General features: G+C 32.8%; 1 protein-coding gene across 4 annotated transcripts in view; it reads left to right on the plus strand.

The window, feature by feature from the left end:
- LOC143254260 (E3 ubiquitin-protein ligase TRIM9-like) overlaps nt 1-18,692 on the plus strand; it is a 59,137-nt gene extending 40,445 nt beyond the window's left edge. The window contains exons 5-9 of one of the 4 annotated variants that reach the window (XR_013030118.1): nt 1,758-1,897; nt 9,701-9,839; nt 11,946-12,170; nt 14,654-15,040; nt 15,592-18,692. Coding sequence is in view for 2 of the 4 variants with exons in the window: in XM_076509131.1 (XP_076365246.1) it covers nt 1,758-1,897; nt 9,701-9,839; nt 11,946-12,170; nt 14,654-14,970; nt 18,084-18,176 (914 nt within the window). In the remaining 2 variants the exon portion in view is untranslated. The remainder of the gene's footprint in view (nt 1-1,757; nt 1,898-9,700; nt 9,840-11,945; nt 12,171-14,653; nt 15,041-15,591) is intronic. The other 3 variants (XR_013030119.1, XM_076509142.1, XM_076509131.1) reach the window with 3 other exon arrangements.
- Nucleotides 18,693-22,526: the final 3,834 nt, after the last annotated feature.

The following is a 22,526-nucleotide window of genomic DNA, read 5'->3' on the forward strand; positions in this document are numbered from 1 at the left end:
AGCGTGTAGTGCGATGTCACTAGGTGTCTCTCTGTTCACGTGACAACCTCAGTTATTACAAATACAGAAGGTAGGATGTACACAAATTACCCTATACAGTAAAAAGTGTAAAACTCGTATCTGCATTGGATTATTTATATAACTGTATGCATATATATATATATATATATATAATGAGCAATATGAACACGTAAAGTTTAATGTTTTTGAGAATTCATGTTATTAAATGGTTTATTGTGATTTATTTTCAAACAAGAACTGTTCAAACATTAATGTTTTTACCAAAAGCTTATTACTTTTAAAACATCATTCGAGTAAAATCGCAAATGAGAAAAATACGTTTTAAATACTTGATATATGTTTCAGTACCACCTTATATCTTTGATGTTTTACACATTAAAGTTTTCCTGCAATGAAAAAAGCAACTGACAAATTGTAACTAGAAAAGTAATCGAGCCCTAAGAGTGACATGAAGTATATCATTTATGCAACATATTTTCTGGAAACATTTATTTGTGGTTCGTGATGTTCAATAGGTAAACTAAGTTGCATAATTAGTTCCAGTTGGGAACTAAAGCCTGATTATCCAAATAAAATATGATCGTCTTCAACTTTGCATACACGAAGTGTTAATCACTTCCTGGGGACGAAACACCTGTAACGGTGTAAACCATTGCTCTGTATTTCATTACATTAACAATATTTATAATTACCACCATTTTGGGGTAAAATTTAAATCCTATTGTAATGAAACTTAAAAGACCCAACAAAGTGGCAAATAATTAGATTGTTGCTTCATATACCAGGTTCATTTTTAAAACGTGGTCCACATTTCTCACGCTTGATAAGAGATCTGTTTACTCTTCAGCACCATGGCTTCTTGAATTTATCAATACCAAAAAAAAACAACCAACAAATTAACATATTCCTTGCACAAGCAGGAAAAACCTCAAAACTTAACATATCTATTTATATTAGTAGCATTGACGTCACAAAGCCTAGATGATTCATATCAGAACAATTGCCTTTTGTAAGGATCTAATTTTTGTAGGACTTAAAGCAAACGGTTTTGTTCGGATAAGCATTGAGGCTACAGCTAAAGAGGTGCTTTATGTTCATTTATAGACCGAGTTAACAAACTAGTTAAGCAATTTAAACTTTACTTTTTAAATGCCAGTCGGTTCTTAGAACGGTAACCGTCATGTACTTTTCAATATATTTGACACTCGCTTAGTATAACTCTTGCTTTAGGAAAAGAAATGGAAAAAAAAAAAAACTTAATGATAACTTGTAATTTTTCTTTCATTTTAAAGATTTCGAGATATGTTAATATCAGATCACTTTTCACTTTCAAAATACCGTATCTTTGATTTGATATTTAATAACCTCAAAGAATCCGAGTTTTTCGGTACCACCGCTACTTGTGTGTTTGGCCCGGCAGGGCCAGGTGGTTAAGGCACTCGACTTGTAATCTGAGGGTCGCGGGTTCAAATCCCTGTCACACCTAACATGCTCGCCTTTTCAGCCGTAGAGGTGTTATAATGTGACGGTCAATCCCACTATTCGTTGGTAAAAGATTAGTCCAAGAGTTGGCGGTGGGCGGTAATGACTAGCTGCCTTCCCTCTAGCCTTACGCTGCTAAATTAGGGACGGCTAACGCAGATAGCCCTCAAGTAGCTTTGCGTGAAATTCAAAACAAACAAACTTGTATGTTTCACGTACACTTCTAATAGAACTTTGTGCTTATTGTGGTCCAGCGCCAGGTCCTCCATGTTTAATACCGGAAGAATGTACAACAGAGAACAACACCATTACTGTAGCATGGCAACCACAAGTTTGTAGCTTTGTTGAATTTTATCAGTTGGAAATATCTGAAACAGATACAGGAGAATTCAAGGTAAGTAAATACATTTTGACATTGATCTCTAAATAGTTTATTAGTCAGAATGTTACTGGAGTATGATATAGTCTGATATGTTACTAAAGTATGATATAGTCTGATATGTTACTAGAGTATGATATAGTCTGATATGTTACTAGAGTATGATATAGTCAGAATGTTACTAGAGTATAATATAGTCTGATATGTTACCAGAGTATGATATAGTCTAATATGTTACTAGAGTATGATATAGTCTGATATGTTACTAGAATATGATACAGTCTGATATGTTACTAAAGTATGATATAGTCTGATATGTTACTAAAGTATGATATAGTCTGATATGTTACTAAAGTATGATATAGTCTGATATGTTACTAGAATATGATATAGTCTGATATGTTACTAGAGTATGATATAGTCTGATATGTTACTAGAGTATGATATAGTCAGAATGTTACTAGGGTATAATATAGTCTGATATGTTACCAGTGTATGATATAGTCTAATATGTTACTAGAGTATGATATAGTCTGATATGTTACTAAAGTATGATATAGTCTAATATGTTACTAGAGTATGATATAGTCTAATGTGTTACTAGAATATGATATAGTCTGATATGTTACTAGAGTATGATATAGTCTGATATGTTACTAGAGTATGATATAGTCAGAATGTTACTAGGGTATAATATAGTCTGATATGTTACCAGTGTATGATATAGTCTAATATGTTACTAGAGTATGATATAGTCTGATATGTTACTAAAGTATGATATAGTCTAATATGTTACTAGAGTATGATATAGTCTAATGTGTTACTAGAGTATGATATAGTCTGATATGTTACTAAAGTATGATATAGTCTGATATGTTACTAAAGTATGATATAGTCTGATATGTTACTAGAATATGATATAGTCTGATATGTTACTAGAGTATGATATAGTCAGAATGTTACTAGGGTATAATATAGTCTGATATGTTACCAGTGTATGATATAGTCTAATATGTTACCAGTGTATGATATAGTCTAATATGTTACCAGTGTATGATATAGTCTAATGTGTTACTAGAGTATGATATAGTCTAATATGTTACTAGAGTATGATATAGTCTGATATGTTACTAGAGTATGATATAGTCTGATATGTTACTAGAGTATGATATAGTCTGATATGTTACCAGTGTATGATATAGTCTAATATGTTACCAGTGTATGATATAGTCTAATGTGTTACTAGAGTATGATATAGTCTAATATGTTACTAGAGTATGATATAGTCTGATATGTTACTAAAGTATGATATAGTTTAATATGTTACTAGAGTATGATATAGTCTGATATGCTACTAGAGTATGATATAGTCTGATATGCTACTAGAATATGATATAGTCTGATATGTTACTAGAGTATGATATAGTCTGATATGTTACTATAAAATTTCCTTCAAGGCCACGTCACAAACACCATTCAACTTGCTCCGTGACTCACTGTTACTCACAAATGAGTAATACAGTTTTCAAATTTACCCCAGGAAGCAGGACAATCAACTGTGACCCCTGGGGCGAAACATTTGTTATTTACATATAGAGGGAGCTGTCAGAGAGTTTCAGCGTCACCACCATTACCCCACAACTTTTACAACAAATCATTCAGTCACAAATCCTTATCTGTTTTCGCAGTTGTTCTTGGTTTATTAATAGTGTTTGGTTGACGTAAAAGTTTTTCAGGAGTGTTTCTATACATCAGGCTATTTTAGTAAAACGTCTTAGCTAACGCAACACGACTTTTATATCGCGCACAAACTATCATACTACTAGTTACTTTGTTGTCATTTGATAAATATTCCGATATGTGTTATTATAAATCATAGGATAAAATGTAACACATATTATTGACTTCAGTCTTTATACAGGGAAGTAACATTAATTGGCAATAGAACATTTCAGTAACGACCAAATACAAAGATTTTTGTTTAGAAATAAGTACAAAGCTATACAGTGGACTGTTTGTGCTCTGCTCACCACGGGTATCAAAACCCGTAATTTAGCAGTGTGGAACCGCAGACATACCGCTGTGCCACTAGGGGACGAATACAAAGATACTGCCTCTGATTTACCTCTATCTGTATGTTTCTTCTACTATTCTTTTAATCTGACTCATTCAGTTACCCTGAGTAGGCTCCGTTTTATCGTTCCTGTTATCCTTTCGTTTGTTTCTTTACAGAGTCTCCAAGGAGCTATCCCTCTTACCCTTTATTATTTTCCTTCACTATGTTTCCAATGAGCGTATCTTTTTTCCCCTGTTCTAGTTATCCTTTAGTTTGTCGTTTCTACTTATCTTGTTTTAACCTCCACATATTATTCTGTACTCTACCTTCAACGAGCCTCTTGTTCCTTACTTCTCTTCTATTCTTGGTTAATCATTTTATAACGTTTCTATTTTATTGCCATCTGTTAGCATTTTATTTACTGTGAATTTGAAAGGCTTGTCTTCTGGCTTTCATATTAAGTAATTTAAAAACTTTAGGTTAAGTTTAGCTAGTTTCCGCAAAAGTTTTATAAATAATTAGAAAAGCAATGTAATGACTTTATGTAAGATGTAAATTAATTTTACGGTTTAGATTATTTTTCCAAATTATATATATATGTTCAAAACATTGGTTAGTTACTAACACATAGATAGCGAAAGTTCTTGCACATCCACTTTGTTAATAGCTAACATCTGCAAACCATTCTCAATACAAAAATAAGTAAAATACGTTTACTAAAAAACGTTTGTGTTTGACATCTATTTTGTAAAATTTGGTATAACAATATATATTTATTCACACTGTCATTATAAATATCTGTGTATAAACTCAAACTTCAACACAAGCTGTTGCTATTTTTAATTTGAAGACACTTTTTGCGACACGTGAACTAAACTGTCTGGTCAAAGATTTTAAGATTTATGCATTGCACTCCCTATTCTTGAAGTACTGATCGCAGGGAAAACGACCAATAAGCAGTACCTGATGCGTGCCTAAAATGCTTAATAAAATAGCAGGATTAACTTTCCTTGTATAATGCGTTCAAAACTGAAAGTGTTGATCATGTTCAATAGCATATCATGAGCTGGAATGTTGGACCTATCTATCCGCAGCCCCGCACATATGGCCCATTCATCATAGAAAATTATTTTTATAAGATTTTTCTTCTGTATAAACTATGATATGAGTACAAACATTATACATAACGATTTTTTTTTTCATTTTTATACTACTTTCTAGAAATACTAGATAGAACTGACATAAAACGATTTCACAAAATGAGCCTACACAGCAAGCAAGAAGTAAGAAACAATAATAGTTTCTTCGGCAAAACACATAAACCATGAATCATTTTAAACTGAATCACAGTAATTAGGAAAATACGCTTGATACTGTTAACAATTGAAAGTTTCTTACCTAGATGTATTTATGTTTTTTGTCAGTAGCAAAATTTGGATAGCGCCTAAGGTTATTTCAAAAAATGGGAATATAAATATAAGACATCTTTACTTGTTATGTACTGGTTGTTGTTTTTAAACTTCATAAGTACAGGAATAACAAATATCAATTACTTTTTGTACGTGTTTTTGCACTGTTCGGTTCTTCTGAACTTTGTAAATATAAAAATAATAATAAATGAAACACCAATGACTTTTTGTATGTGTTACACAATTTGTGGTTCTTCTGAACTGTGTTAATACAGAGATGGTAAACGCTAATAACTTTTGGTACGTGTTTGGTTCTTCGATTTTTATTAGGAAACCCAATGTTATCATAACTTTCTCTATTGTGCATCACATTTAGATATACAAATTCAGTATGAAGAAAACGTACACATAAGCATTATTTATTTGGAAAGAGCATACAGCACCACGAATGTCTAAAGGGATACAAAGTAGGACGCGAAAAGTCAAAAAGTATAAAGCTGAGAATCAGTATGTGGGGATAATACGTAGAGGTACTAAATGGGTATAGCATAAAAGATCAATGACTAGGCCCAACACGGAGGGTCACTGTGTAGATATATATAACTCAGAGGGTCATTGTGTGGGTGTAACACAAAAGATCAATGACTAGGTCCAACATGGAGGGTCACTGTGTAGATAGATATAACTCAGAGGGTCATTGTGTGGGTATAACACAAAAGATCAATGACTAGGTCCAACATGGAGGGTCACTGTGTAGATAGATATAACTCAGAGGGTCATTGTGTAGATAGATATAACTCAGAGGGTCATTGTGTGGGTGTAACACATCGTGAAATCCTATCTTGAAGTATTCCAGATGATGCTAACGGAATGATAGTTTTATTTACTCCCACATAAAGTAGATAGATTGAGGTTTTAAATTAAGGTTAATGTTTGCTAAGTGAAAACTTATCATAGTTTCAAACCTCAAGTAAAAATATTTGCAATTAGAACCACAGCTTGAAAATGTAAAAAAACAAGAAAGAGAGAGATTGGGGATTGCAGTTCTATATAATATCTTATTCAGGCTGATCCTGGCTACTGTATTACACTATTAAACGGATTAAATTTTACGAAAATCAGATTCTGATTGGTTGCAGAGACGAGAAAAGTTATCCGTTGCGATGTTGAGTGTCAAGCTGTACAAAATAATATTGTGTGACAAATGCTTTAACAAAGGTATAACTTTTAGGAATGACAAATACATGTGTACAAATATATTTATATTTGAAATACAACAGTTGTGTTCAGAAAACGTAATAATATTGCAATACAATATTAAACGTACTCTATATATTACAGTCATTTTTTCTTTCTTTTCTTATGTCGTTAATTTGTGTAAGTGCTAGATTAGAGGAATCGTAATTTCCCTTTGCGGCATGATTCTTTTCTTTGTTAATTTTGAGTATTTCCCTGCGACTAAAAGTACGTTCTTACTGCTTTCTGCTTCACCACATCGTGTACCGAAACGTATCGTGGGAAAACAGCCATAAAGAAGTTTTGAGACGGCGTGTGTCCACCATTAGGTCTTCTGAATGGATTAACACCCAAAGGAACTTAGTGGACTTAGTAACATTAAACTTTCAAGATATTAGGTGGACCATTAAACGGTCTTGTCGGATATTACCTAAATAAAAAGTACAAAATTTTTAATTAAAACATTATTAAAGTAATTAATATATAATGTTGATACTGTACATATAACATCAATTACATAGAATATTTGAGATTCAATGATTTTATAAATTATCACAGTTTAATAAAATTCGTCAGTAAGTTAAAACACTTTACGACAGTTTATGAAAAGTCAGAGCACAAAATTTAGCTCTTGTTGACACTTTATACGGTAACTTAAGGCACTTTATAGACTGGAATTAAGAATTAGAGCATAAAGCTACGTTTATTGTGACAATTTTTTACAATATATGCAAATATTCTGAAACCTTTCTGTTTTAAAAGTTGAAGTGTTGTGTTGTTGTTTTTCAAAGATCCTAAGAACAAACTTAAGCGCATGCATCTCCCTCTATCATTGAGTATGGACTAGGCTCTATTTGTTCACCTTATCTGACTATATTTATTTTTTAACATGACCTTACTGCCTATACATATATTTCTTGTAAGAGTGATTGAAATGTTTATATAAGAGCTTTTCACCATTCAAATACTTATTAAAACTTTTAATACGCTATGTTATATGTTTCTGAAGGCTTGCTACGTTGCTACAATCAGTCGTATTTTATCTAAACAGTATATTTTCCATTGCAAAAGGCTCTGTTGTAAAGCCGATGTCCAAATTATACTAATCCTCCTTTTATGCTTTCCATAAGTCATCTGGTGTACGAGGACGACGATTTCCCAGTGCCCGTTGTAATAGCTCCATTGAATAGTAATTCATATATACCATTTGGAGTAGCATGAATACCAGTTTTATCTCCAACTATTTGAAATATTCAAAGATTGAGCAAATATTTTGAAGGAGCAACTTGTGTATCCGTGACGTGTGACGCTTTTCCAGATAGAAATTCTTGTTAATTTTGTTGTGTATTATTGCCCAGAACACGTGGAAGTCTTTTGCCACTAATCGCTGTGTTCGTGGATTCTCATCTGCTATAAGACACTATACTTTACTTGCCACGGCTGTAGTACGACTTGTTGTAGATCTCTTTCTGAATAGTTCTGGTAACCCACGTTAATCCCTGCTTCTTTGTTTTCCAATGCTATTAAGTACAATGGATATATATCTGTCTTGGAAATCCAAAATCCTTGATCTAACACATCTTTGTCATCTTTGAATATTTTGCGTTGGAAAGAGCTATGATATACCCTTTCCAAAAGTGATCAGTTCTCAGTGACACCCCACTGCTTATGAAACGCCAAACAATGTCCAAATGTAGTTCTGGTTTCTTATACATGCCCTTCCACCACACCCTTATACCGATTGTGGTTGTCATGTGCGTGATATATATATATATATCACTTGCATATAATTTAGATATCATTTCTTTTTTGATTCCCTAAAATTTTAAAAGAACATTTTCAAAGACTTCACAGGCCCTAAACCTCCAAGACAATAGCTAAAAATAAAATTTCTCCAGTGTATAAGAACATTATTTAATTTTTGATAGTTATTAACTAATTTTGTTTAGAATCATGCATACATAAGCACATTTTCTAAACCATTTATGCACCAAATTTCTTTAGGTCCAAGATATTGTTGGTTATCGAGTTTCTAATAACGTGCGAATTATTTAAAAATAATTTAAACGAAAACACCATCAGTTAATTCGACTTTTCGTTGCTAGGTATCCCTCTATGTAAAATAACAACTGAGTGATTTCATCTTTTTTTTCTTTTGTCAATTCCGTATATTGTGTGTCGTAATAGGCCAAAATATAAAATTGCTCAATAGAATTCAATGTGTGGATCCCATGTATAGTGATCATTGTAGAAACCAGTCGGTTATTTGATTTACTAACACTAGCTTTCTTTAAAGCTCAAAATATAATAGATATTCTCTGGATAAAACTCTTATTAATGGTTTTACATATTCCCTAATTGAGATCAAAGTTAAATGTAAAACTGTTTTATGGTTGATATGAAATTAAAGATTATCATTATGTTCTGAAATGACTATGTTAGCTACCCTTTACAAATCAACTTTTTCTTTGTGTAGTATTTAAAATAAAAGATAAAACTATCCATACATCAAACGTGGAGCCTCCGTTGTTTCTCTCATAATTGTAAAAACACAAAAGTGTAAATAATAAAGAATATACAGAAATGTGTCAACCACATTATCTGCTATAGTCATTGCTGATAAGACCTTTTGCTCATTACTAGAATTAATCAGATAGGCTCGGATAAGACCGCTAATCGGTATATATGTTAATTGTATTACCAACTTGAATTAACAACTGATATGGTTGGAACTGAATTATGTTGGTGAAGTGTAATTTCTATCAATCATGTATGAGTAACTTTCAAACCAGAATTAATGGAATGATCAATAACATCCTACTATCTATTTATTTAGACACCAGTAGTTTACTATTATTATTTATTTTGATTTAAATCAACTTTACTCGTTATTCAGAATAAATCAGTTAACAAGTAACCGTGTTATCAAAGGAAGAAGACAACGTTAGTAAGTCTAAAAACACAAGAGTAAAGCAAATTATATGACAATGTGTCAACCACGCTAAATCTGTATTATGGGACGGTTGCCAAATGTACTCGTAGTATGTGGATAAAAGCAATTTCAGCATATTCTTCTTTTCAAATCATATGTTTCCTGTTATTATTCGTTTCTTCTAGGAAGTGTATTGTGGCACCGACACAATCTGCAGGATAGAAAGTCTTAAGTTTAACACACTCTACAAAATAAGGGTTAAGGCAGCCAACAACATAGGTTTGAGTGGTTTCAGTGATGCCTTGTCTATACGGACTGACGAAGGTGACGTATTGAAATTTACCATAAGTTAACCAATTACAGACAATAAATAAGCATCACTTTATTATTTAATGTAAAATTTCAAGCAAGTATTTAAACAAATATCTTCTTCACCGTTTGGTAATAATTTGCCAATTTTTTTTAAACTTAAAGTTCTAATTTTTATATTCAAAAAGTTGATAGTGTAGATTTAATAACAGTTTTAACTGTAAACCTGGTTAATTATAAAGATTACTAAAATGGTGGTGCCTATCAGTATTTTATTTATATCCAATATTCTATACTTCTAATATTTTGTCTCTTCTTTGCTTAAATTGATTATATTTCATAGTTACAGTTTAAAACATTAACTGCTTATAATCATTCAATTGTAATCCATTTGTCGACAGAAAATTGCATACCAAGTAACAATTTATGCATAAACTATTTTTGCTTTGCCCAGAAGTTAAGAGGTTAATTTTACATCAATAAAGCAAACGAAAGAAATCTTTTCCCCTGACAGCTCATTAATTAAAGTCATCTCTTCTCTTTGACCTTAGTGGTAAGGATTTACTCATTTTAAAAAATCAATTTAAATTATTTAAAAAGCCTTTAGCAGTCCTTTTACTTGGAATCCTTCTATTCGGTCAATGTTTGCATTATGCCAAACGGGATCTTCTTTTTACGTGTCAGTAATGTAAACGACACCAGAGTATGGAAGCTCGAGGTTATCCTTTTGTAAACTACATTTTTCCGCTTTTAACTATGTAAGTTGTTAACTACGTTTTATGTGTGTCTTGTACTAGTTCTTTCCCTTAACCAAAGAATGACAAATTCAACCTAAGTTTATTCAGTATGATAACAAAGAATTTGAAATAACTTATCAAATATTTACCGTTTGTGCTATCATCAGAGCCTTCAGGTTGCAATCTGAGCGTTCCAATCTCCATCCCGCCAAAGATGCCAGCTCTTTTAACAGTGAAAGTTAATTTCACTATTCGTTGGCAGAAGAGTAACCCCAATGTTGGCGGTGGGTAACGATAAATAGCTGCCTTCTCTTTCAGTGCTAAATTAGGAGCGGCTAACACATGTGTTTACTCTCTCAAACTTATATTTAGGTAGTCTTTTGATATTCCTATTGAATTTTCACTCATATGTGTTATTAACTGAACAAATTTTGTTATTTCAGACGATAACTCCAGATTCTTTGTTTTAGATAGAAATTATTTATCTTTTATGATATTAGGAAATTAAAACTCGTTAATTAATTGCATTATTATTATTATATAGGTTTATACTTAAAAGCTATACAAACGTTAACCTGCTTTTTCACGCAATGATATAAGTTGTACGATAATTTTTCCTAATTGTATATTCTTGATTATACATTACATTCATTATCTTGCTTTGTTATATGTGTTACTAAAAGTAAAGGGGAATTATGCGCTGGAGATTCCTGTTGCTAGGCGACTAACAATTTTCTGTAACTTGACTCCTTGCTGTTTGCAACAAAATGTTTATGTTAACTGTCCCATCAGATTCATTTATTATATGTGCAAAAAGAAATTTAATTATTTTGAAAATCATCATCAAAATATTTAATTCCTATACGCGCTATCTGATATTTCTATGTTGCAATATCTCATGCATTTAATTTGTTGTTACGTTGCTGGCCAGAATGCTTGTGTTTAAAAACCTTTAACAATAAAATTTAATGGTCGGCAAATCTTAGACAGTATCGGAACTGATACATATTTAATTCGCTGTTTTTACTTATTAAGTGCAAAGATATGAAGCATATTAGCAAATCTTATACAAATATGTGTCTCACGTGTGTTTCTATTTTTATTCTAGTCTGATTTTAATAAGCCATTCTAAATGCAACAACAACTGTTTCACCGAAACGATTTTCGAAACTAATTAAATATTCTGTTGGATGGTGTAAACAGCATTATCATATTCAATAGTTATTTGAGTTCTAGTTTTAGAAAATATATTTTAAGATACTCCAATGTCATGTTATGCTTTTGTACAGTGTGTTCCCATTTTGGTTCCATTAGCTTGTTCTGATGTGCAGACTTCTTCCTGGCATTGGAGATTAAAGGATATATTATTCATTTCTCTGTATAGTTGCCTGGTTTAATATGGATCCAGTGAGTGCCCATTCTGACATCATATTGTCCAACGACAACCAAACCGTCACAAGCAACACCTACGAACACCGAGTGGTGTTGGGTAACCTTGGTTTCTCACAAGGAGTGCATTACTGGGAATTTGTCATCGATAAATACAATATGAATGCGGATCCTGGTTTCGGTATCGCTACTTTTGATGTGGCCAAAGATATGATGTTGGGTAAGTCGAACTTTTTATGTTCGGTGAAATAGCGGAATAAATACATGTTGAAAACACCGAAACTCGGTTGTCTTATAAGTAAATATCCTATGTAATTCATTGATGTATTTCTCAAAATGTGTGATGAAAATACTTATAATGTTTTTAAAGTCTCTTCTGTCTAAGAAGAAAGGTTCTCAACATTAACCTACTATTTGGACTGTGAAGTTATATTTCACTTTTTTTTTACCAGGCACGATCAAAAATTTATATTAATTCATGGTTGATGTTGATTTAGAATGATTAAAACTAGTTTATTTTAAAATGTTTAGTCGTTGAAAGTGCTGTGGAAGAACATTAATGTACGTTTTCACGTGTGAGGAAAGAAGACCAAATGTGGTGAAAATTATATTTACAACAAACTCACAGTGAATTTACTCTATTCGATGTATGCGAAGAGGCTTCAATGCTGTGCCAATGTAGCGTGTACTTGTGTATGAAAAGTTAAGATTCGTAAAACCCCTCCCCCTGTAAAAATGCTTGGTACTGTTGTTGAAGTGTTGAGGCACTTTTTCCACTTGTATCAAAACAATACCGAACAACGGGAGCTGGAGACATCTAGGTGAACAGTTTGACCGTGACCAATTTATATTAATTTTAAACGTTTGTGATAGGAGTGTTAGTTTGACGGCTGTATTACGCGTATTAGAAGTGAAGTCTACCTTAGAAGTATCTACATGTTTAAGTACCAATAGATATCAACAACTTTCGTAGAATATTTAATGAACAGACAAAGGTGTTCTCGCAAAATAATATGAAACTCGTGCTCGATTAACAACTTGTAATGAGTTGTGCAGATTCCAGATTATAACACCATTGATCACATCTGGAATCATTTAGCAAGATTAATTAGAAAAGCTTGACCACGACCTTTCAGTTTTTCTATCTAACTGAGGTCCTGAAACAAGAATGGCAGCAAATTGCACGAGGTAGTTTTCCGAATGTATTTGAGAACAGTTATAGTTATTTCGGTGGGAGGGTGGCTTCTACACCCTGTTAGTTTTGTTTGTTTTTCGGGTATTCGCGCAAAGCTACACACAAGCTAACCGCACCTGTCGCTCCTAATTTTGAATTGAGGGCAACAAGTTAACGGCGTCCATCACCAACTCTTTGCCTACAGTATTCAAAATAACGAGATTTGACCGTTACTCTTATAACGCACCCATCGACGGGCTTAAAGTGTGAAGCACGATTCTGTGACGAAGAGATGCTAGCCATGAACCTTCGGATCTATAATCTGGTATGCTAACAATTAGCCACACCCAGTCCCAACTCAACAGAACAGTGGTTATAAGAGATATCCGATACCGGCATGACTAGTTACTATTGATGGTGTAGTGTACGCTATTAAAACATTATTGTGTAAAAATTATCTCAAGTCATTATCCTTGTGTACTAGCAGTTGCTTCATTAATAGGTTACGCACTACATAGAAAATCTAAATAAAAGTAAGGACAGCTTTCCTTTTAATGTCTTGAGAATAAGTAATTTCGTCAAGAAAAAAATCACGCGTTAATTACAGTATTAGAACTTATATAAAAAGTGGATTCATAGTAAAGAACTTAAAAACTGTTAAGTGATGTTAAGTTTATTTGCTATAAAACTGTTCAAATTTGATGAATTTGTAAGCAACGAAGAAAAACGAATGAAATGAACTTTTAAATAAGAGTAAAGTTATACCATAAATAAAAATTCACTTAAATAAAACAAAGCTAAATGTGTTATTACTTATATGAAAACGTCTGTAAATATCAGAAATTATCAAACGTCTGTATATAATTATATAATTATCAAACGTCTGTATATAATTATATAAAATCAATGATATATATATATATAATTATGCCCCGGCATGGCCAAGCGTGTTAAGGCGTTTGAATCGTAATTCGAGAGTCGAGGGTTCGAATCCCGGTGGCACTAAACATGTTCGCCATTTCAGCCGTGAGGGCGTTATAATGTTACGGTCAATCTCACTATTCGTTGGTAAAAGAGTAGCCCAAGAGTTATCGGTGGGTGGTGATGACTAGCTGCCTTCCCTCTAGTCTTACACTCCTAAATTAGGGGCGGCTAGCGCAGGCAGCTCTCATGTAGCTTTGCGCGAAATTCAAAACAAACAAATATATAATTATATAAACATCAAATATATACATATAACTATATAAAAATGAAGGCACACACATACATATATACACGATTATAATTAGATTTTTAACATTTCTTTCTCTTCTACATTTCTCCACCAATTTTTAAAATTGGATTTCGTAATAAATTATATACGGACAGGAAATTACATATTAAGTCTAGTAAACTTAAAAAAATACCAGCAAATAATATTCCTGCCATTTTGCCGTTTCACATGAAGTTGGAAATTTTTCCTGTCTTAATTAAGGAACACTACATCATTTTGGTTGTTTTTTGTTCACATGCATAATTGTTATTTTTAGGAAAGGATGACAAAGGGTGGAGTATGTACATCGACCACCAGAGATCGTGGTTTTTGCACTCTGATCATCATAATAACCGGACTGAGGGGGGAGTAGGCTCTGGATCTGTAGTTGGAGTGCTTTTAAATCTGGACTTGCATCAGCTAAGTTTCTACGTTAATGATGAGCATCAAGGGCCCATCGCCTTCACTGATCTTCATCAGGGGCTGTTCTTCCCTGCAATTAGTATTAACAGAAATGTCCAGGTAACAGTCCAGACAGGCCTAGAACCTCCGACAGACGGCAGTGATCACGAGAGTGAAGGAGAAGGAAAAGGTGTAGGTTAACTCCTTGGATGGCTCTCGTTATGTGTTGATAAGATGAATGAAAGTAAACATATTTAAACTGGTAAATATCACAGTATAACTTTGATATGATTTATAAAAAAATCAAATTAATCACTACACTTTTAGAATTGTTTTCATTGATTTGTGTTAAATTCTGCAAAAGACGCAGAAAATGATTCATCTTTGTCTTACATGGTAGACCTCTTTCCCGTAATTTATGTAAGACATTATTAAGAAGTTACTCAAAACGTGGTATTAATGGTGTTTGATCATTATTATATAAGATCAAATTCAAAGGGTATATTAAACACTTAGGTGAAACACGAATGCTTACACTCAACATTGAATCTAGGGGTAAGAATTTAATTTTTCTTGGTGTAAACGCTTACTTTCAGATTTTTGTGGATGACAGAACAAATATTTCATTAACCTATTCATAATTATTTTTATATTTATTAATATTCTTGCTTCCCATGAATTTGTTTGTTGACGAATAAATAATATAAGCTGCTAGTACATTAAATAAATTGCATCTTAGTGCATGAAAATAGGGAAAATGTAAAGCACAAAAGTCATTATTTTCTTATTTTGATTACTATTTCTCTGTTTCAGATACTTAAGAACGGGGCAAAATAATAAATACGTTTAAGAGACTTGATGTATTTTGCATCTGAAACTTTAATGTTGACCATTCCAGTGCAAAGTCATCCATCCTTAGATATATATCTCTAGCATCCGAAACGGTATGTTTTCAGCACACGTGTAAAATTGCAAGTTTTAAATTGACAACATGAAATAAAATCGTAAGCTACATACGTCTTGCTTCTTTTCACGCATTAAAATGGTTAATTCTTGTGAGCTTGTTAACAGGTTGTTTTCCTTTAGCCTTATGTACGTTCAGCAACAGTATAATAAAATATTACGTTTCGGATGCAACGGGCGTATACTGGTTGAACTAACGTTTGAAATAAAACATTCCTAGGTCTTCGGAAGATTGATTTATTTTCTGTTAAAAAATGCAAAATGTGTGGTAACAAGATATACATATGATAGAAATATCAGGCATGAACCATACAGGATAAAATATCCTATACAAAGCAGGAACAGGATACGGATATTCGATATCAGGCATGAATAGTAAACGATGAGAATATCCAATATCAAGCATGGAAGATATAAGATTTGTAATGCACTGCATACATCATATTGGATAATGACATTTCATGTCATGTATGATCCGTATAGAATAATAATACCCAAACGAAATATAAAAAATTAAGATTAATAATAATCGATACAAGTTATGAAGTGTATATCTAATACAAAAAACGAATCATGTATAATACAAATATGCTGTAAAAAATATGAAGGATTCAAGTTGAATATACCCGATGTAAACTGTGAGGCCTTTGAGGATAACAATAGGTAATACGAAGATTACAAACATCCGATAACAGTTATAAATAGTTCATGGTGAATAAATCCGCTACAAGTTGTGAAGCGTATATGATGGTAATATCTAATACAAACAACAAATCATGTAGATGGCTAACATTCGGTAAAAGAAATGAAAGATTCAAGGTTAATGTAATCGATACGCATTGTAAATTGTATAGGATAGCAATAGATAATACGAACACTACAAATACCCAGTAAGGTATTTGAAGCGCTTGGGATAAAATATACTTGATAAAAGCCATAAATGATTTTATATAAGATCAAGTAGTAATTACAGGAAACAAAGAATATGAGATGGTACTGAATAAAGAGTATACCCAACAAGTAATAGAATAGTAATTTATTTCACTAATGGCAATGTAGGAAGAGACTAATAGTTATATAGATTAGGTACCAAAAGCCATCTTTCAAACAAAATGTAAAGTTTAAGAGCTTTGACAAGAGCGTAAATCTTTATAATTTTTCTCGCCATAGAAGCTGTAAAAATTAAAACTAATGTTTCAATATATCTCTTGAAACATCTATCCTCGAACTGCTGTTGTGTTGCACGAACGAAAATACCGTCGTTGTGGTTTCTTTTGTAACGCAAATTCTTATGACTTTTTTATCGCTGAAAGAAATAATAGCAATGCAAAGTCCAGTCCACTGCATGATAACAAAAGTCTTTTTATTTCTTGAATTTCAAATTCTACAAACTAGCGGAACTGACATCCGCTGGTAGACCTGAGTTCACACTACTGACATAACATTTCAACCTTACTTGCTGATTTTTCTCTAGAGTCCATGGAACTTTCTCATATCTCAGTTCTACATTGAAACACAAACTCAATATTCCCAAATGTAAATAACAGAAAACTGGGTAACGACCTCGGCAGTTCTGTGATCAATTTACTACTGTAACAAACTCACTTAATAGATGATAAATTATAGTCTTACTTTTAATATCTTTCAAATAATTTCTCAAGCTTTCAAGAAAATTGCAGACTTTAAGCCTTGCCTTCACCAAGTGACATCAAACTTCTTCTAGCAAAAGAAAATAAATCCTGAGGAATGAATTTTTTTTTAATCGTAGCCTACAAAAATACATTTTGGTCAGATATATTAACTGATACGCTGTTCAGATTCAAGCCATTTTAGATAGTTATCATTTCATATCGTTTTTGCCCTTACTGTAGTTTATGAAAACTTCCTATTAGTAAATAAGTAAGTGAAACATCAGCACAGTATAATTTAGTATAGAAAATATTGAGATATATTTGTTAAATTCTCCATTTTACTGTTATTTTTCTTGGTGCTTCTAATTAAGCACATTTTATTACAGCAGGTGCAGCTTGTATGGCCTAACTGTTATAATTAAATATACCTTTAAGAGCATAACTGTAAAAGTTAACTTTACATTTAATCTCAGTGAGAATGTTTTTGGCCGTAATGTGGCTCTGTTGTTATGATTCATAAAGATTACCAATATTCCAAGTTGTTTGATCTCACTCATAATATGATCTCTGGTAGTCAGTTGTCATCTTGTCACCTTATTTTTCGCTCTTACTTACATAATTTGTATTACTGATTCATGTTGATTTATTCTTGATGTTTTTTGACAGGGATTTTACTCTTTTGCTTAATTTAAGTAAGATTTTTTTTATTAGGCACAAACTGCACAATGGGCTATACGTACTATTGCCTACCACAGAGAAAGAACCCCAACTGATAACTTTATAACCCCTCAGTCGTGCCGTTGATCTACCAAGGGACAATTTAAATAAGAATTTGATAGAGGACGTATAATTGTAATATAGTTACAATAACACACGGAATAAAAGATACTTGATTTTTAATGTAGCAAACTGGACACTAAATTTTATCAAGTGAGGATACTTAACAGATATAAATTTAAAAGCTAAGTAAATTATGGCACAATGACAAAATTAAACGAGTAAGCGAGAGACTTTCGAAGAATTTTATAGAAAACATAAATGAACACAACAAGTTCTATATGGTGATATGATACAGCGAAAGATCATTAGTAATAATTACAAGACTAAATGTAACGTCTTTTTTGGTGTTGATTTTATTTCCAAAATCACATTTAGTTTGATTATTGACACCTTATATGAAGGGTAACGTACAAGTTTATTTGTGTAGTCAAAATGTTGCATGTTGTATTTATCTATGAGTCTCTTTAGTGGTCTATTAATTCTGTGTAATTCAGCTGTGACATGTACAAGAATTTGTAAATAAACTGAATTTTCATATTCGATTTCTCGCAGTTTGTAATCACATGTGAATATACTACCTAAATACGTTTAGTAACGTTTCATCCAGTAACTTATATACCAAAGTCACGTGGCTTCTAAACACTTAGGCTTACTTTGAATAACATGTTCATCTTACGCACAGGTGTCACTACTTGGTTGACAGAGAAGAACATATGAAATAACAAGTGGCTTTTAACTGTAGTTTAATTAATTAACACTTTAAGTCTTCTCGCTTCCTGATGGACTGATTGTCTAGTTCAATATCAGTTACTAGTCAATAAAACGTGCTAACTATTAAAAGGAAAAACCCTAGAAAGCTAATTAAATATAATATTTCATAAAAGTGCGGTGATTCGTGTTTCGCTTTACCCGAGAAGAGAAACCTACCTAACTGCAATGTTTGATCTGAACGTATATATATATATATATGATGTTATATACATGATGTAACATAAAAGTGCTGTTCTTCATGTTTTGCTTTACTCATCAAAAGATCTTTGATCTCAAGGTACTACATGATGTTCCGTATACCTATTACTCCTCATCTTTTGCTTTACCCATCAAAAGAAACTATTGGAACTGAAAATTTTCATCTGAAGTTATAATATGATGTCATAGAGAAGTTACATTCCTCATCTTTCGTTTTACACACCAAACACCAAGGAAACTTTTGTAACTGTAAGTTTTAGTATCAAAGTTCCAAATTCGAAATCTATAAAATTTACTTAGCAGTTCTAATGAGATACAGCTTTAGAGACGGAGTAAAAAAGTTACTAAAACAGCTGGCATAACGTTATAACTGATAGGCCAAGTAGGAAACTTCTTATACGTCTTAAAATAGAGAGGTTACGAAATAAAAATAATTGTACTGAATAATTAATTTGCCAAACTATAGGATGGATAAAAACATTTTATGCATACATTAATAGATCTGAGGAAACTTGTATATAAAACAAAAATCACTGAATTTTTTTCTCAAGAACAGCAAATTCGAGCCGGGCGTAATCTCGTGCTAAGCATATCGGATACCACAAAACACGCTCCACAATTCCTTCTGTGAATGTGTTGTAAATGCAACAGTCAATTCAATCATTGGAATCGAAGAGCTGGACAGAGCACGTGGCTTCCTTCTTTTAGGTCAGTACTTCAAAAGTAGAGCAAGCTATTCCTGAAACCAAGGTGGCCTTAACCTGGTCGTTTAGTTCATGTGTTCATTGAGCAGTAGTTATGTTTAAATGTTCCAATGCTAGTTTACAGCAGAATTGCCAAAGTTAAAAAAAAATGATGACGTAAACTTTCACGCGATAATCATGTTGGAATCTATCTTAAAACTGAAAACGTAAGAATCATTTTTTTTAACACAAGTATTGAAACTGTTTATTTCAACTACGCAAAAGACTATCCGCGCATGGTTGTTCCTGATTTTAAATAGATAGACCAGAAAAAAGGCAGCCAGCTACTCAACAACACCTCCCGCCAAATCTTGACCGACCAGTAATCAGCCTCCTGATACATATGAGTTGTAATGAGTTATTTTTCGTCTTTACGTCAAACGACATACAGACGTTTCCTGTACGTGTTATAACATATTTACAGCCTTAAAGGGGCCTGGAATGGCCAGGTGGTTAAGAAACTCGTAATCTAAGAGTCGCGGGTTCAAATCCCTGTCACACCAAACATAATCGCCCTTTCACCCGTGAGAGCGTTATAATGTGACATTCAATTCCCCTATTCGTTGGTAAAAGAGTAGCTCAAGAGTTAGCGGTGGGTGGTAATGACTAGCTGCCTTCCCTCTAGCCTTACACTGCTAAATTAGGGACGGCTAGCGCAGATAACCCTTGTGTAGCTTTGCGCGAAATTCCTAACAGACAAACAAATACATTCTTCAAGTGCGGAACGCGGAGCCATAGTCCAAGCACACTACCGACTAGGCCACGTCCAGCTCAGCAACAATAACAACACAGCTTTCTGTCCAGTCTTGTGAACTGTATTGGTTGCTTGTCAAGATGAGCTCTAGGACCTTGCTTAAGTAATGTGTAACGTTTTAAATTGACCTACCAGAGGCGAGTAAATCTGGTGTCAGTAAAACAGACTGCGTGACAATTTACAGGCCCTCCTACAGAGTAACTAAACTTACTCTAGAAAGTATATTGGAATACATGTATCGTTTCCAGACACATTTATCGCACTGAGAATTCTGCTTATTTTGTCCAATACTATTTCTAGTGAATAAAGAAGCTTTTCTCGACTCGTATTGTTTTAAATTTATCTGAAATCGATCATAACACAAATAAGACTCACTGGACTCACAGCAATTTCAACCAAACTCGTAATATGTATGCACCACTGCATCATTTTTCTTAGGCACAAGTAAATAAATGAACATAAAGAAAACTTGAATTGTAGTGTTACGATTTTGTTGCATAATTGAATGTAAAATTGTAGGGGTTGTGACTGATAAATAGCTTGAGCCGAGTCTATTTAATAGGGTACTTGCTACTTGACAAAATATAATTTTAAATGAGATTAACATTGTTAATAATACATTCTGAGTGAAAACAAAGAACATACAATATTATATCAACCAGGCTATATCTGCTGTATCCAGTACCGATGAGGTCTTTCGATAGCACCAGAGCTCTTCTTGCCAACTTGAATACGATAGACAAATAATTGAAAACAACAGTTACAGAATTAAGAAAGTTAAGTATAATAATTAATTAATTTCATTTATATTAAAACAAATCAGACTAAGGATTTTAAAACTGTATTATTTATTTATCTTAAACCACACTTTATTCATTATTATTAGCGATAAACGATAGGGCACGAATGGATGGTGTTATTAATAGCATATGGCATCGGTTTGTCGTTTGACGTAAAGACAAAATAATTACACTTTGTATGTTTCGGCAGTCTGATTACGTAAGTACTAAGCCCGTATTTCACAGGCGGAAGTGACGAGCCGACATGACGCATGAAGACTGAAGTTGGGGAGTGAGAGAGGGGGGTTTCGTAAAAAATGACAAGGTCATAGTTCCATCAATTCCCACCATAGAACGTTATTAACACTCCTACGAAAAGTGGGGCCTAATAGGCCCCAGAGCAACTTGAAAGGTTATTAATATTAGGCTAATAAATTTGTCATAATAAAAGTGTCAATTTCATTTAAATACAAATTTATTAGCCTAATATTAATAACCTTTCAAGTTGCTCTGGGGCCTATTAGGCCCCACTTTTCGTAGGAGTGTTAAGGACACGTTACTAGGCTGTATGACTCATAGAATACATTTCTCATCATGTCAATAATTAAATATTCTTCCTGAAAAGGTCGTTTAACACTAATTACTTCTTAATTAATTCACCCTAAAATAGACGCTTAGCACTAATTAATTAAATATTTTATAATATATCAATTATATCATTCATAATCAAAACGTACTGAAAAAGTACGCTTAACATTAATTCATTATCAATTAATTCGAAAAGAACATTTACTTTTATCATAAATTAGACCTACAAAGACAACACAATAATTAAAACTTAATCAAGTGATCAAATATTTTCAGCAATAAATTATTACATTTCTTACCCTAAAAGGACTGTATTTTACTCAGTTTGACACATACGAAATATAACTATAGGGGCTCGGCATGGCCAGGTGGTTAAGACACTTGACTCATAATTCGAGGGTTACAGGTTCGAATTCCCATCACACCAAACATGTTCCCCCTTTAAGTCGTGAGGGCGTTTTAATGTGATGTTCATCCCATTATTGGTTTGTAAAAGAGTAGGCCTAGAGTTGGCGGTGGGTGATGATGAACAGTTGCTTTC

This window comes from Tachypleus tridentatus, chromosome 1, assembly GCF_004210375.1.
Source record: "Tachypleus tridentatus isolate NWPU-2018 chromosome 1, ASM421037v1, whole genome shotgun sequence".
Taxonomy (NCBI): Eukaryota; Metazoa; Arthropoda; class Merostomata; order Xiphosura; family Limulidae; genus Tachypleus; species Tachypleus tridentatus.